The 16,055-nt window shown below is 41.6% G+C and overlaps 1 protein-coding gene across 1 annotated transcript in view; it reads left to right on the top strand.

Moving 5' to 3' along the window:
* Nucleotides 1–16,055, top strand: part of LOC126272977 (odorant receptor 43a-like) — a 194,062-nt gene that overhangs the window by 164,806 nt on the left and 13,201 nt on the right. Inside the window, exon 6 of the mRNA XM_049976317.1 lies at nucleotides 8,879–9,037. Within this exon, the coding sequence (XP_049832274.1) occupies nucleotides 8,879–9,037 (159 nt within the window). The remainder of the gene's footprint in view (nucleotides 1–8,878; nucleotides 9,038–16,055) is intronic.

Genomic DNA, 16,055 nt, shown 5'->3' with positions numbered 1-16,055 from the left:
GTCGCTCGGTAACATGCATGATTCAGACGTTTAGGTGACCCATTCTGGGTGGTGAACAGCCGCTATGGGACTTCAACTTTGGTTAGGTGTTGAAGGGGGCACTTGGTTGATTGTTCTGAAAGCGATAGACCTTCCTCTGATGTTGTGGGATATTTGTTCCTGTTCGAGATACTCTGGGTGGTTAACGGTCGCTACAATTCTGATGTGAATTCATGTTTTAATACACCCGAATGTGCTCCAGAGCAGGATTAACTTTTTCCTCTTGTATAACGAAACAGATAATGAACAACTTTTTCTATCACATATGTTGTAGTTGTTGTGGTCTTCAGCCCTGAGACTGGTTTGAAGCAGCTCTCCATGCTACTCTATCCTGTGCAAGCTTCTTCACCTCCCTGTACCTACTATAACCTACATCCCACTGAATCTGTTTTCATCTCTTGGTCTTCCTCTAAGGTTTTTACCGTCCACGCTGCCCTCCAGTACTAAATTGGTGATCCCTTGATACTTCAGAACATGTCCTACCACCCGATCCCTTCTTCTAATCAAGTTGTCATACAAACGTCACTTCTTCTAAATCCTATTCAATACCTCCTCATTAGTTATATGATCTATCCATCTAATCTTCAGCTTTCTTCTGTAGCACCACATTTCTAAAGCTTCTATTCTCTTCTTGCCCAAACTATTTATCGTCCACGTTCCACTTCCATACATGGCTACACTCCATCCAGATACTTTCAGATACGAATTCCTGACACTTAAATCTATACTCGATGTTAACAAATTTCTCTTCTTCAGAAACGCTTTCCTTGCCCTTGACAGGCTACATTTTATATCCTCTCTACTTTTATTAACATCAGTTATTTTTCTCCCCAAATAGCAAAACTCCTTTACTACTTTAACTGTCTCATTTCCTAATCTAATTCCCTCAACATCACCCGACTTAATGTGACTACATTCCATTATCCTGTTTTTGCTTTTGTTGATGTTTATCTTATATCCTACTTTCAAGACACTGTCCATTCCGTTCAACTGCTCTTCCAAGTCCTTTGCTGTCTCTGACAGAATTACAATATCGTCTCGAATCTAGAAGTTTTTATATCTTCTCCATGGATTTTATTACCTACTCCGAATTTTTCTTTCGTTTCCTTTACTGCTTGCTCAATATACAGATTGAATAACATCGGGGACAGGCTACAACCCTGTCTCACTCCCTTCCCAACCACTGCTTCCCTTTCATGTCGCTCGACTCGTATAACTGCAATCTGGTTTCTGTACAAACAGTAAATAGCGTTTCGCTCCCTGTATTTTACCCCTGCCACCTTCAGAATTTGAAAGACAGTATTCCAGTCAACATTGTCAAAAGTTTTCTACAAATGCTAGAAAGGTAGGTTTGCCTGTATCACATATGTTACTATCTAATCATCATGTTGAACTCTAAACTGTTTTGGGCTGGTAAATATATTGTGGATTGTGATTAAGGAACTGACATAGTTATCGTATATCTTTGATGAAACGCTATTTGCACAGCTTTATTGTATTTGGCAAGGGTAATTTTCGTCTGGATTTTAAATGAAAATCATGGGCTCACTTTCTGTTTGTTTATGATGTTCTTTCTTTAATAACCATTATTGAGAGTACTTCTCCATCGCTTACATCATATATAAGATACAGACATTCTGTTAGTCCCTGTGCTACCGATGATGATATCTTCTGAGAAAGGAGAAACCGTGGGCATATCCGTTTACTGATATTAACATGATTCTGTGTCTCCATGCCAGAAAATCCATGTTTTACTGTCGTTCTCATAGTTTTACAGATACCCAAGTAGTTTTGCTGTTGTTCCTAATCAACAAACGTCTTATTAAAATGTAAGCCGCCTACCCGCTCAAAGTTCACCTTGAAATTGAATACAGGTCTGAAACCCACTCACGGGCTTCCAGGCCAAATCATCTACATACATACATACACACTCCGCAATCCACCATACGGTGCGTGGCGGAGGGTACGTCATACCACAACTATCATCTTCTCTCCCTGTTCCACTCCCAAACAGAAAGAGCGAAAAATGACTGCCTATACGCCTCTGTACGAGCCCTAATCTCTCTTATCTTTACTTTGTGGTCTTTCCACGAAATGTAAGTTGGCGGCAGAAGAATTGTACTGCAGTCAGCCTCAAACGCTCGTTCTCTAAATTTCCTCAGTAGCGATTCACGAAAAGAACGTCTCCTTTCCCCTAGAGACTCCCACCTGAGTTCCTGAAGAATTTCCGTAACACTCGCGTGATGATCAAACCTACCAGTGAAAAATCTAGCAGCCCTCCTCTTAATTGCTTCAATGTCCTCCCTCAATCCGACCTGATAGAGATCCCAAACGCTCGAGCAGTACTCAAGAATAGGTCGTATTAGTGGTTTATAATCGGTCTCCCTTACAGATGAACCACATCTTCCCAATATTCTACCAATGAACCGATGAGGACTATCTGCCTTCCCCACAACTACCATTACACGCTTCTCCCACATCATATCGCTGTGCAATGTTACGCCCAAATATATAATCGACGTGACTGTGTCAAGCGCTACACTACTAATGGAGTATTCAAACATTACAGGATTCTTTTTCCTATTCATCTGCATTAATTTTCATTTATCTATATTTAGGGTTAGCTGCCACTCTTTACACCAGTTACAAATCCTGTCCAAGTCATCTTGTATCCTCCTACAGTCACTCAACGATGACACCTTCCCGTACACCACAGCATCATCAGCAAACAGCCGCACATTGCTATCCACCCTATCCGAAAGGTCATTTATGTAGATAGAAAACAACAGCGGACCTACCACACTTCTATAGGGCACTCCAGATGATACCCTCACCTTCTATGAACACTCACCATCGAGGGCAACGTACTGGGTTCCATTACTTAGGAAGTCTTCGAGCCTTTCACATACTTGGGAACCAATCCCATATGCTCGTACCTTAGTTAGCAGTCTGCAGTGGGGCACCGAGTCAAACGCTTTCCGGAAGTCAAGGAATATGGCATCCGTCTGATACGCTTCATCTATGGTTCGCAAGATATCATGTGAAAAAAAATCAAATGACGTGCGTGGTGTCCTAGTCTGTGGGATGGTATCCAACGATTACCTCTGCCGAGTTATTCTTCTAGACAGCTTCCCACACAAGCAAACCAGTTGATTCTTACCTGTGGTTAATACTACATCAGGTATTTGGGCTACACAGGGCTCTGTTGAAAAGGGATACCTTGATTTAGTCATAGGTCAATCCGCCCACGTCTGATTTCATGAGCCGTAGTTCATTCGCTGCAAATAATAATCTGTAACAATTATCTTGCAGTCAAGAATTCTCTGCATTGACTACAACTGCGAGTTAATAAAATAAAACGAAATACAAAATAAATGTTAAAAGAATAATTTAACAACAAGACGTTTGTTGATTAGGAACAACAGCAAAACTGCTTGGATATCTGTAAAACTATGAGAACGACAGTAAAACATGGATTTTCTGGCATGGAGACACAGAATCATGTTAATATCAGTAAACGGATATGCTCACGGTTTCTCCTTTCTCAGAAGATATCGTCATCGGTAGCACAGGGACTAACCGAATGTCTGTATCTTATATATGATGTAATCAAGGCGACAGAAACTTGCAACATTAGCAGGTATTGATTGTTTGCTTCCAGTCACCTAATTCACGGAATTCCATGTGATCCAAGCACTGTTTCATTCCAGTGTGTCAGAAATGCCTTACTAAAGTCTCCGAATTGCAGAATGTCAAGTGTTATTGAGAATTTAATAATCTGAATTTTGCTCCACAGGGAAGTAGGTGAGAATATGTCGGTCGAGAAGAGTTGAAACACGGTGGAAAAATTAGACTGCAGAGCAATTGAAAATCCGTTTACGAGGTCCACATTGTGTCACTTAAAAAGTACCCAGCACGAAGAACGTTTTATTATTGCCTGTGTAAATGTTGGTGACAATCCAAAGACACTTGTAGAGGTTGTGATTATAAGCCAGCACTTATAAATGATAATTCAGGTTTTTCAACTATCATGCAGGGAAGCTTGATTTAATTTCCCCTGTTCTTGTTGTCTTCAGTCGTGAGACTGGTTTGATGCAGCTCTCCATCCTATTCTATCCTGTGCAAGCTTCTTCATCTCCCAGTACTTACTGCAACTTACATCCTTCTGAATCTGCTTAGTGTATTCATCTCTTGGACTCCCTCTACGATTTTTACCCTCCACACTGCCCTCCAATACTAAATTTGTGATCCCTTGATGCCTCAGAACATGTCCTACCAACTGGTCCCTTCTTGTCAAATTGTGCCTCAAACTCCTCTTCTCCCCAATTCTGTTTAATACCTCCTCATTAGTTATGTGATCTACCCAGCATTTCGAATGCTTCTATTCTCTTCTTGTCCAAACTATTTATCGTCCATGTTTCACTTCCATACACGGCTACACTCCATACAAATACTTTCAGAAACGACTTCCTGACACTAAAATCTATACTCGATGTTAACAAATTTCTCTTCTTCAGAAACGCTTTCCTTGCCATTGCCAGTCTACATTTTGTATCCTCTCCACTTCGACCATCATCAGTTATTTTGCTCCCCAAATAGCAAAACTCCTTTACTACTTTAAGTGTCTCATTACCTAATCTAATACCCTCAGCATCACAGGACTTGATTCGACTACATTCCATTATCGTCGTTTTGCTTTTGTTGATGTTCATCTTATATCCTCCTTTCAAGACACTATCCATGCCGTTCAACTGCTCTTCCAAGACCTTTGTTGTCTCTGACAGATTTACAATGTCAACGGCGAACCTCAACATTTCCATTTCTTCTCCATGCACTTTAATACCTACTCCGAATATTTCTTTTGTTTTCTTTACTGCTTGCTCAATATACAGATTGAATATCATCGGGGAGAGACTACAACCCTGTCTCACTCCCTTCCCAAGCGCTGCTTCCCTTTCATGCCCCTAGGCTCTTATAACTGCCATCTGGTTTCTGTACAAATTGTAAATAGCGTTTCGCTCCCTGTATTTTACCCCTGCCACCTTTAGAATTTGAAAGAGAATATTCCAGTCAACACTGTCAAACACTTTCTCTAAGTCTGCAAATGCTAGAAATGTAGGTTTGCCTTTCCTTAATCTATTTTCTAAAATAAGCCGTAGCGTCAGTATTGCCTCACGTGTTCCAACATTTCTGTGGAATCCTAACTGATCTTCGCTGAGGCCGGCCTCTACCAGTTTTTCCTTTTGTCTGTAAAGGATTCGCGTTGGTATTTTGCAGCTGTGACTTATTAAAGTAATAGTTCGGTAATTTTCACATCTCTCAACACCTGCTTTCTTTGGGATTGGAATTATTATATTCTTGTGGAAGTCTGTGGGTATTTCGCCTGTCTCATACATCTTGCTCACCAGACTGTAGAGTTTTGTCAGGACTGGCTCTCCCAAGGCCATCACTCCCGGAACCTTCCTTCGACTCAGGTCTTTCAGTGCTCTGTCAAACTCTTCACTCAGTATCGTATCTCCCATTTCATCTACATCCTTTTCCATTTCCATAACTTGGTCTTTAAGTACATATCCCTTGTATAGACCCTCTATATACTCCTTCCACCTTTCTGCTTTCCCTTCTTTGCTTAGAACTGGGTTTCAATCAATGCTCTTGATATTCATACAAGTGGTTCTCCTTTCTGCAAAGGTCTCTTTAATTTTCCTGTAGGCTGTTACCGCTTGTGAAATAAGCCTCCACATCCTTACATCTGTCCTGTAGCCATTCCTGATTAGCCATTTTGCACATCGTGTCGATCTCATTTTTGAGACGTTTGTATTCCCTTTTGCCTGCTTTATTTATTGCGTTTTTATATTTTCTCCTTTCATCAATTGAATTCAATATTGCTTCTGTTACCCAAGGATTTCCACTAGCCCTCGTCTTTTTACCTACTTGATCCTCTGCTGCCTTCACTACTTCATCCCTTAGAGCTACCCATTCTTCTTCTACTGTATTTCTTTCCCCCATTTGTTTCAATTGTTCCCTTACGCTCTCCCTGAAACTCTGTACAACCTCTGGTTTTGTCAGTTTATCTAAGTCCCATCTCCTTAAATTCTCACCTTTTTGCACTTTCTTCCGTTTTAATCTACAGTTCATAACCAATAGAATGTGGTCAGAGTCTACATCTGCCCCTGGAAATGTCTTAAAATTTAAAACCTGGTTCCTAAATCTCTATCTTACCATTATATAATCTGTCTGAAACCTTCTAGAATCTCCACGATTCTTCCATGTATGCAACTTTCTTTTATTATTCTTGAGCCAAGTGTTAGCAATGATTAAGTTATGCTCTGTGCAAAATACTACCAGACGGCTTCCTCTTTCATTTCTCATCCCCAATCCATATTCACCCACTATGTTTCCTTCTCTCCCTTTTCCTACTGTCGAATTCCAGTCACCCATGACTATTAAATTTTCGTCTCCCTTCACTATCTGAATAATTTCTTTTATCTCATCATACATGTCATCAATTTCTTCATCATCTGGAGAGCTAGTTGGCATATAAACTTGTACTATTGCTGTAGTCATGGGCTTCGTGTCTATCTTGGCCACAATAATGCGTTCACTATGCTGTTGGTAGTAGCTTACCCGCACTCCTATTTTTTTATTCATTATTAAACCTACTCCTGCATTACCCCTATTTGATTTTGTATTTATAACCCTGTATTCACCTGACCAAAAGTCTTGTTCCTCCTGCCACCGAACTTCGCTACTTCCCACTATACCTAACCTAACCCTACCCATTTCCCTTTTTAAATTTTCTAACCTACCTGTCCGATTAAGGGATTTGACATTCCACGCACCGATCCGTAGAACGCCAGTTTTCTTTCTCCTGATAACGGCGTCCTCTTTAGTAGTCCCCGCCCGGAGATTCGAATTGGGGGACTATTTTACCTCCGGAATATTTTACCCAAGAGGACGCCATCGTCATTTAACCATACAGTAATGCTGCATGCCCTCGGGAAAAATTACCGCTGTAGTTTCCCCTTGCTTTCAACCGTTCGCAGTACCAGCACAGCAAGGCCGTTTTGGTTAGTGTTCCAAGGCCAGATCAGTCACTCATCCAGACTGTTGACCTTGCAACTACTGGAAGGGCTGCTGCCCCTCTTCAGGAACTACACGTTTGTCTGGACTCTCAACAGATACCCCTCCGTTGTGGTTGCACCTACGTTACGGCCATCTGTATCGCTGAGGCACGCAAGCCTCCTCACCAACGGCAAGGTTGATGGTTCAGGGGGGAAGGAAATTTCCCCTACACCCATAAATTTCCTTCCTTTCGGGTTGATTCAGCAGGTCCTCACAAAGTAAACACTGAGGCTTCAAATGACATGGTATAGCGACATGCGCATACACATGTGGAGGTACAATCGCGTACACGAGGTATAGGTGGGCAGGGCATCTGCGGAGCTGTCACTTGTACTCAGATGATTCATGTGAAAAGGTTTCCGACGGGAATATGGCTGCACGACGGGAATTAATAGTCTTTGAACGTAGAATGGTAGTTGGAGCAAGACGCATTTCGTAAATCGTTAGGAAATCGATATTCTGAGATCTACATTTTCAAGAGTGTGGCGAAAATACCAAGGCAATGTCTCGGTGTGTGGATTTATCAGTGGCTGACAGCCTAACGATCGAGAACAGCGGTGCTTGCGTAGAGTTGTCAGCGCTGTCAGATAAGCCACAATTCGTGAAATAACCACAGAAATCTATGTGAGACGTACAGCGAACGTATCTGTTAGGCCAGTGCCGCGATATCCGACGTTAATGGGTTATGACAGCTGACGATCGACGTGACTGCCTTTGATAAAAGCAGGACATCGCCTGCAGCACCTCACCTGGGCCCTTAACCGTACCGGTTTGACCCTAGACGACTGGGAAATGGTGACATGCTCAGACAAGTCCAGATTTCAGTTTGTAAGAGCAGATGGTAGGTTTCGAGTTTGTCACATATCCCCCAAAGCCATGGAACCAGATCGTCAACATGGCGCTCTGTAAGCCGTTTTTAGCTCCATAATGGCGTGGGCTGCGTTTGCATGGGATGGACTGGGTCCTCTGGTCCAACTGAACTGATTACTGGCTGGATATAGCTATGTTCACCTACGTGGAGACTATTTGCAGCCATTCATAAACTTCATGTTCCCAAACGACTTTAGAATTATTACTTGTAACAATGCGCCAAGTCACCAGGTCACAGTTTGCGACTGGTTTGAAGAAAATCCTCCACAATTCGAAGGAATGATTTTGCACCAAGATCACCCGACACGAATCCTATGGAACATTTATAAGGCATGGTCGAGAGGTCCGTTCGTGCACAAAACACTGCACCGGCAACACTTTCGCGATTATGGACGGCTGTAGGGGCAGCATGCCTGAATACTTGTGCAAGGAACTCCCAACAACTTTTTGAGATCGTGTCAAATCACTATGCCAGGCAAGAGGACTCCGACACGACATTAGGAGGTATCATATCTATTCAGCGTAGAGATGCCAATTGAGGAGCTTCTTGAACGAGAAGTATCGGCTACAAGACCAGGAAAGGCGGAAACAACCCTCTATTTAGAACGCGCACGAAGGCATGATGCAGGGGATGACTCGGCGGTCTGTCGGCATCATCCATGCCTCTCGACCTGACCAGGGAATTTAGTTTTATTTGCAAGAAATTCCTGGTAATTAATAACACTATGATACTCTTGCCGACAAAATAGGAATAACACCATCGTATCCGATAGTGTGGGAGTAGCGTTTCAGGCTTCTTAAGCATCCTCGTTAACACAATCGATGGTACCATGTTGTGGTGTTTCAGAGCGAGCGTGTCAGCGAGGCAGCCATGGGCTGCGGCTGGACGGAGGTCAGGGGCCGCCACTTCAAGAGCTCTGCCCTGATCCTCATGATTCGCGCCCAGCGGCCGCTTGCCCTCACGGGCAGCAAGTTCTACGTCATCTCGCTCAAGACGTTCGTGCAGGTAATATTTGTTTGTAGCGTTGCTTATAGGGCCAACTGCTAAATCTTAGTCCCCATCTGGTGGCGCCATGTTGCTATATTTTAGCACTTCTACTAGCCTTGATTATGGGATCAATTAGGCGAGAAATCTTCATTCACGTTTGCCATATCATGTTTCAGACAGTCGTTGACGATTACATCCCGTAGTGCGGGGATCTTTCCTCATTTCACTCGTCCTTCCAATAGTCGCACACATTTTCTGGGGATTGATATTGCGTGATATATAGGGTCAGCTAAGGTGTGATACGTGCCTAGGTGTTCATTAAATTAGGATCACGTCAGTGACCACCTGTGAACATGATTGTCATCGAAACTTCCTGGTAGATTAAAACTGTGTGCCGCACCGAGTCTCGAACGCGGGACCTCTGCCTTTTGCAGGCAAGTTCTCTACCAACTGAGCTACACAAGCACGACTCACGACGGCTCCCCACAATTTCACTTCCGCCAGTACCTCGTCTACCACCTTCCAAACCTCACAGGACTAGCACTACTGGAAGAAAGGATTCTGGATGACTGTCATACTCTTGGGTGTTTCCACAGTACACATCAGTCTAACTGCTGGTTAGACGTCCCGTTCGGCCATCGGTGCGCACGCTGTTCCATATCATTTGAAGAGTAGCAATGTTAGGAACCACCGGACTACGCTACCCTCACACAGTCAGCTCCCGATCACTTTCTTCGTTGTTTGACAAATAGAAAGTGTGTGACGGTATGTGCCGATGTGAGTGATGGCCGTTTGCGAGGAACCCATGACAAATGTCCATTATGCCCAATGTAAGTTCCTAATCTTACACTAGCACCAACAACCGTCAATGGGAAGGTGTAGAATTTGTCTCTGGTCCCTGTTGGTTAGAATGTTTTAGTGGACACTGCCACATATTACTTGGGTAAGAATAGTTACACCATTCCTTGTAGACACCTGGGACACTCCATGTTAATACGGCAACAAATTCCACAACTTCTTTGACGATGTCGTCATGGGGCACGTTCAAACACGACAGCTCCTTTCTAACTGACATACCTCCACGTCGACTCATCTTACTGCGTTGATTCCAGGCCACCAGTTAGCACACACTCACACATACACACATACACACACCATTACACTGTTATGATTTACGTCAGCGGTGTAGGGCTACACGAGTACCCAGTACCAGTTCTACACTATCTAAAACTCTCAGTATTAACCAGAGTGCTCCTTAAGTGGAACGTTCGTGAAATTGACCGAAAATGTCACATTTCGGTTTATTTTTTATTTATTAATTGTGCTCAGGACATAAAATTCCCAACGTTTAAGTGATGAAATCGCATCTGAAGTGATTGAAAAGTAATTAATGTTTGACATAACCTTCATGTCCTACCTACTTCCTGAACAAAAACTTCAATATATACAGGTTCAGTAAGATTACAAACTCTACATTTGCAAGGAGGGGCTTCAAAATTTTATTCTGGATGTTGACAAGCGCACTTACGAGCCTCTGGCCGTTCCTGAGCTTCCAAAAAAGTGTGTTCATGGCAAAACTTGGAATGTAGAAGAGACTCAAAATTCACTCATATGGAAACGATGACCCAAAATCACATATCCGTCTGCTACAGTTGTCAGAATTGCAACTTATGACGCAGTTCTTGTATTTAATGATGGAAGGTACGGAGGATCAAGGTATTAGAGAGGATAGAAAATTCTACTCGAGACATTTTTAGAAAAACAGAGCTACCGCGTCTCTCTGCACCAGAAATGTTAGTTGATGACCTGGCAAAAAAGGAAGGCAGGAAACTAGGAATAAAAAGATAAGTTTTGAAGTATATTTAGGCCTTCATAAGGAAAATCGTGAGATTGAACTTTCAACTGTATTCAGTTTTTTAAAGGTTATGTACATCTTCTCAAAATCTATGAAGGCTGAAATTATGAAACTTTGTACACGTATTTCCATACACCCCGTCAATGTAATCTCAAGAGTAAAATCTGAAATTTTGAGTGTAAGTTGAGATATGGGGGCAAAGGACTTGGAATTTTGTATGAATCTTAGATTAGACTTACAAAATTGTAATTCAAAATATTAAAATTCTCCTATTCTATATATTTAAGAAATCTCGTAAGAGGATCTTACTAAATGCAAAAAAATTCAATACAGAAAATTTTTATATTTATGTACATAGTTTCAGGGAAAACGGTACACAGATTATCTTTTGAAAATGAAAAAATATTAAATACACGTAATCGAATGTACTTAACAGCAAATGTGTTAATTTCATGCAAAACACGGTAAAAATGTCGTTTTTGTATCTTAATAATTGTGGATTTCTTAAAAATTTAAAATTTGGTGCAGCTTTTAAATTGTGCTTGTCTTCCATGAATGCCCCCTTTACGACGCTTACTGATATTTCGTCCAGAAAGATTACTTTAGGACTGATTTATTTATAAGTAAGAAAAAGGTCAAAATTCATTGCGGTATGTAGTTAGTTATTCCCATCATCCAGAACAGCAAAATTCCACCAAAGTTACTCTTGAAAAGATAAATTACATCTGAATATCTTTCAAATTACTCAGTTTATTGTACTCCTATTTTGTGTATAACTAATGTAACTAAGTGTCATTATCATCATCATTTTTCTGCTATATTAGCAGGTCCTTTGCCTCTCCCTTTTCTGCGATCCGTTGCTTCCTTCTTATGGCTGCTGTATGTTGTACCGTCCATCACGTCATCCCGTATCTTAAATATCTTCCTTCCTCGCTTCCTTTTCCCTTCTACATTACCTTCTAAAACTGCTTTAATCAGTCCGTCATTCTTTATTAATATATGCCAAAATCAATTTAATTTTCTTGTTTTTTATTACATCTAGTAATTGTCTTTTCTCTTCCACTCTTCTTAGCACCTCTTCCTTTTTTACTCTGTGCATGTGACTTATTCTTTACATCCTCCGCCATGTCGACATCTCAAAAGCCTCCAGCCCATCTCTGTCTTTCCCCCTCCAAGTCCATGTTTCAGCACCATACAGGAGAATACTCTGTATACATATCTTTTTTTCCGTATCGTCGATCTGTCTGCAATATACGGCGGGTATAATTCAAACGTCCACCGGTCAATAAAGAATGTAAATACTTCACCACAACTTCATTGTGGTTTGAAACTGTATAGGAATCTGTGAAAACGTATAGCTGCTTTATAGTTCCAATGTTTTGGCTGTCTAGAAAGTGGTGCAGAAATAATAGTTTCCGATGGCATTTTTGTGTCGGTAAATACAGTATAGGTATACGTATATGTATAGTCGTCTGACGTGGAATGAAATCCTAAAACATACAGCCACAGTTGCTTGGAATAAAACATTTCCGTTAGTGGCGTACTGAAAATGCTGTAGGGGATGCAAGGCTTAATGACAGCTGTTCCTGATGATTCCATTCACAAATATTACTCGAGGTAGTACTTCTATAAACACATGTACCTCATAATTTTCACGTGTAGGTCAGACTCAGTATATCTCGTCCTCCTCTGCATTTACGACAATGAGCCAATCTCAATGGATCTGACATGTTGCACTTGTAAACAATGTCCTTTGCAACAGATTTCTCTCCTACCACCATGTTAGCAAGCAGGAGAAAATACTCACTCAGTAAGCAGAAATACCCTGTGCGAACGGATAAGCCGGCATTTAATTTCAAGTCTCCTATCTTTATCTCTTAGATATGAATGGTCATTTACACAAGAACAACTTGAATGCCTTACCCAACAGTAGCCTGAACATGAATGAGTTTTCCGTATGAAGTGGTATCTAGCAAAATACCAAAAGAATAAGTGAGACACTCCTACGTAACGAAATTTGCAATGCTCATAACTTTAAATACCATCAAACGTCCTCAGAATACTTTTTATTTCCAAGTTGAAATTTTCATTTATTATTAATTTGAATGTGAAACCAGGTTTTTCTGTATTCGGAGGCTCGGAGAGTACGTGTTGCTGTCAGGGATAAGTTTATTTTGTTTATTAATACCAGCAGAACAAGTACTACGAAGCCCGAAGAGGCTGGTCCTAACGTGATAGGCCCTGAGCCGGTAGCTAACTAAATCCACACCACGCAAGTGTAAGAATTTGAAAAAAAAAAAGGAGGGAGGTTGGTTTCTTACTTAAATAGTTTAGAAAATCAACAATTAATGTGGAACAAGCTCACCTGTTATCTATTTAATTACACATTCTTCATAATTAGCAGTTGTTAGCACGTCACATTAATAGTGCTAATGCAGTTGGTTTAGATTCGTGAAATTGCTGATTCCCATCCTATCGTATGACTCGTGGTCTAGGGGTTACCTGCACGGTAGCTCAGCGTGTTCGGTCAGGGGGTGAACTGCCCTTTGTAATAAAAAACTGAATGAATGGATCAAAAACGAACTTCAATGGGCGTCAGGTGACGTCCGTCCGCCAGGAACAATTGAAACGAACAATAACGAACAAAATGAGATTACAAAAAAAGGGGGTAACGTATTTGAATCATAATCAAAACGTCTTCGGTCCCGGGTTCGATCCCCGCCACTGCATAAATTTTGATAAATAATCAGCATTGGCGGCCGAAGATCTCTGGCATAAAAAGTCAGCCTCATTCTGCCAACGGCCTTGTCAAAGAGGGCGGAGGAGCGGGTAGAGGTTCAGGGCACTCTCTTGCCCTAGGGGGGGGGGGAGGGGAAATTGCCCCTAAAGGCGGAAGAATCAGCAATGATCAACGACATAAGGATGCAGAAGGCAATGGAAACCACTGCATTGGAGACACGTAACGTGTATCCACAGCACATGTGGCCTGTAGTTGAAGAAGTGTCATGATGATCTCTCCATTGGCAAAAGATTCCGGAATAGTCCCCCATTTGGATCTCCGGGAGGGCACTGCCAAGGGGGAGGTTACCATGAGAAAAAGATTGAATAATCATCGAAAGGACAATGTTCTACGACGCGGGGCATGGAATGTCAGAAGCTTCAACGTGATAGGGAAACTACAAAATCTGAAAAGCGAAATGCAAAGAGTCAATCTAGATATAGTAGGGGTCAGTGAAGTGAATTGGAGGGAAGACAAGGATTTCTCGTCAGATGAGTATCGGGTAATATCAACAGCAGCAGAAAATGGTATAGCAGGTCTAGGATTCGTTATGAATAGGAAGGCAGGGCAGAGGGTCTGTTACTGTGAACAGTTCAGTGACCGGGTTCAGGTATACATGACGACGTCACAAGCTGAAGATGAACAGAAAGAGAAAGTGAATGAGGATATTGAAAGGGTAATGTAGTATGTAAAGGGGGGCGAAAATCTGATAGTCGTGGGCGACTGGAATGCAGTTGTAGGGGAAGGAGTAGAAGAAATGGTCACAGGAGAATATGAGCTTGGGACAAGGAATGAAAGAGGAGAAAGACTAATTGAGTTCTGTAACAAGTTTCAGCTAATAATAGCGAATACCCTTTTCAAGAATCACAAGAGGAGGAGGTATACTTGGAAAAGGCCGGGAGATACGGGAAGATTTCAATTAGATGACATCATGGTCAGACAGAGATTTCGAAATCAGATTCTGTATTGTAAGGCGTACCCAGGAGCAGATATAGACTCAGATCACAATATAGCAGTGATAAAGAGTAGGATGAAGTTCAAGACGTTAGTCAAGAAGAATCAATGCGCTAAGAAGTGGGATACGGAAGTTCTAAGGAATGACGAGATACGTTTGAAGTTCTCTAACGCTGTACATACAGCAATGATGAATAGCGCAGTAGGCAACACAGTTGAAGAGGAATGGACGTCTCTAAAAAGGGCCAACACAGACTTTGGGAAGGAAAACATAGGTACAAAGAAGGTAGCTGCGAAGATACCTTGGATAACAGAAGAAATACTTCAGTTGATTGATGAAAGGAGGAAGTAAAAACATGTTCCGGGAAAGTCAGGAATACAGAAATACAAGTCGCTGAGGAATGTAATAAATAGGAAGTGCAGGGAAGCTAAGACGAAATGGCTGCAGGAGAAATGTGAAGACATCGAAAAAGATATGATTTTCGGAAGGACAGACTCAGCATACAGGAAAGTCAAAGCAACCTTTGGTGACATTAAAAGCAACGGTGGTAACATTAAAAGTGCAACGGGAATTCCACTGTTAAATGCAGAGGAGAGAGCAGATAAGTGGAAAGAATACATTGAAAGCCTCTATGATGATGAAGATTTGTCTGATGTGATAGAAGAAGAAACAGGAGTCGATTTAGAAGAGATAGGGGATCTAGTATTAGAATCGGAATTTATAAGAGCTTTGGAGGACTTACGGTCAAGTATGACAGAAGGGACAGATAACATTCCATCAGATATTCTAAAATCATTAGGGGAAGTGGCAAAAAAACGACTATTCACGTTGGTGTGTAGACTCTATGAGTCTGGCGACATACCATCTGACTTTCGGAAAAGCATCATCCACACAATTCCGAAGACGGCAAGAGCTGACAAGTGCGAGAATTATCGCACAATCAGCTTAACAGCTCATGCATCGAAGCTGCTTATAGGAATAATATACAGAAGAATGGAAAAGAAAATTGAGAATGCGCTAGGTGACGACCAATTTGGGTTTACGAAAAGTAAAGGCACGAGAGAGGCAATTCTGACATTACGGCTAATAATGGAAGCAAGATTGAAGAAAAATCAAGACACGTTCATAGGATTTGTCGACCTGGAAAGTGCGTTCGACAATATAAAATGGTGCAAGCTGTTCAAGATTCTGAAAAAAGTAGGGGTAAGCTATAGGGAGAGACGGGTCATATACAATATGTACCACAATTAAGAGGGAATAATAAGAGTGGACAATCAAGAACGAAGTGCTCGTATTAAGAAGGGTGTAAGACAAGGCTGTAGCCTTTCGCCCCTACTCTTCAATATGTACATCGAGGAAGCAATGATGGAAATAAAAGAAAGGTCCAGGAGTGGAATTAAAATACAAGGTGAAAGGATATCAATGATACGATTCGCTGATGACATTG

The sequence above is a fragment of the Schistocerca gregaria genome, chromosome 5, assembly GCF_023897955.1.
Source record: "Schistocerca gregaria isolate iqSchGreg1 chromosome 5, iqSchGreg1.2, whole genome shotgun sequence".
Classification (NCBI taxonomy): Eukaryota; Metazoa; Arthropoda; class Insecta; order Orthoptera; family Acrididae; genus Schistocerca; species Schistocerca gregaria.
This window is presented reverse-complemented; position numbering and strand designations above follow the sequence as displayed.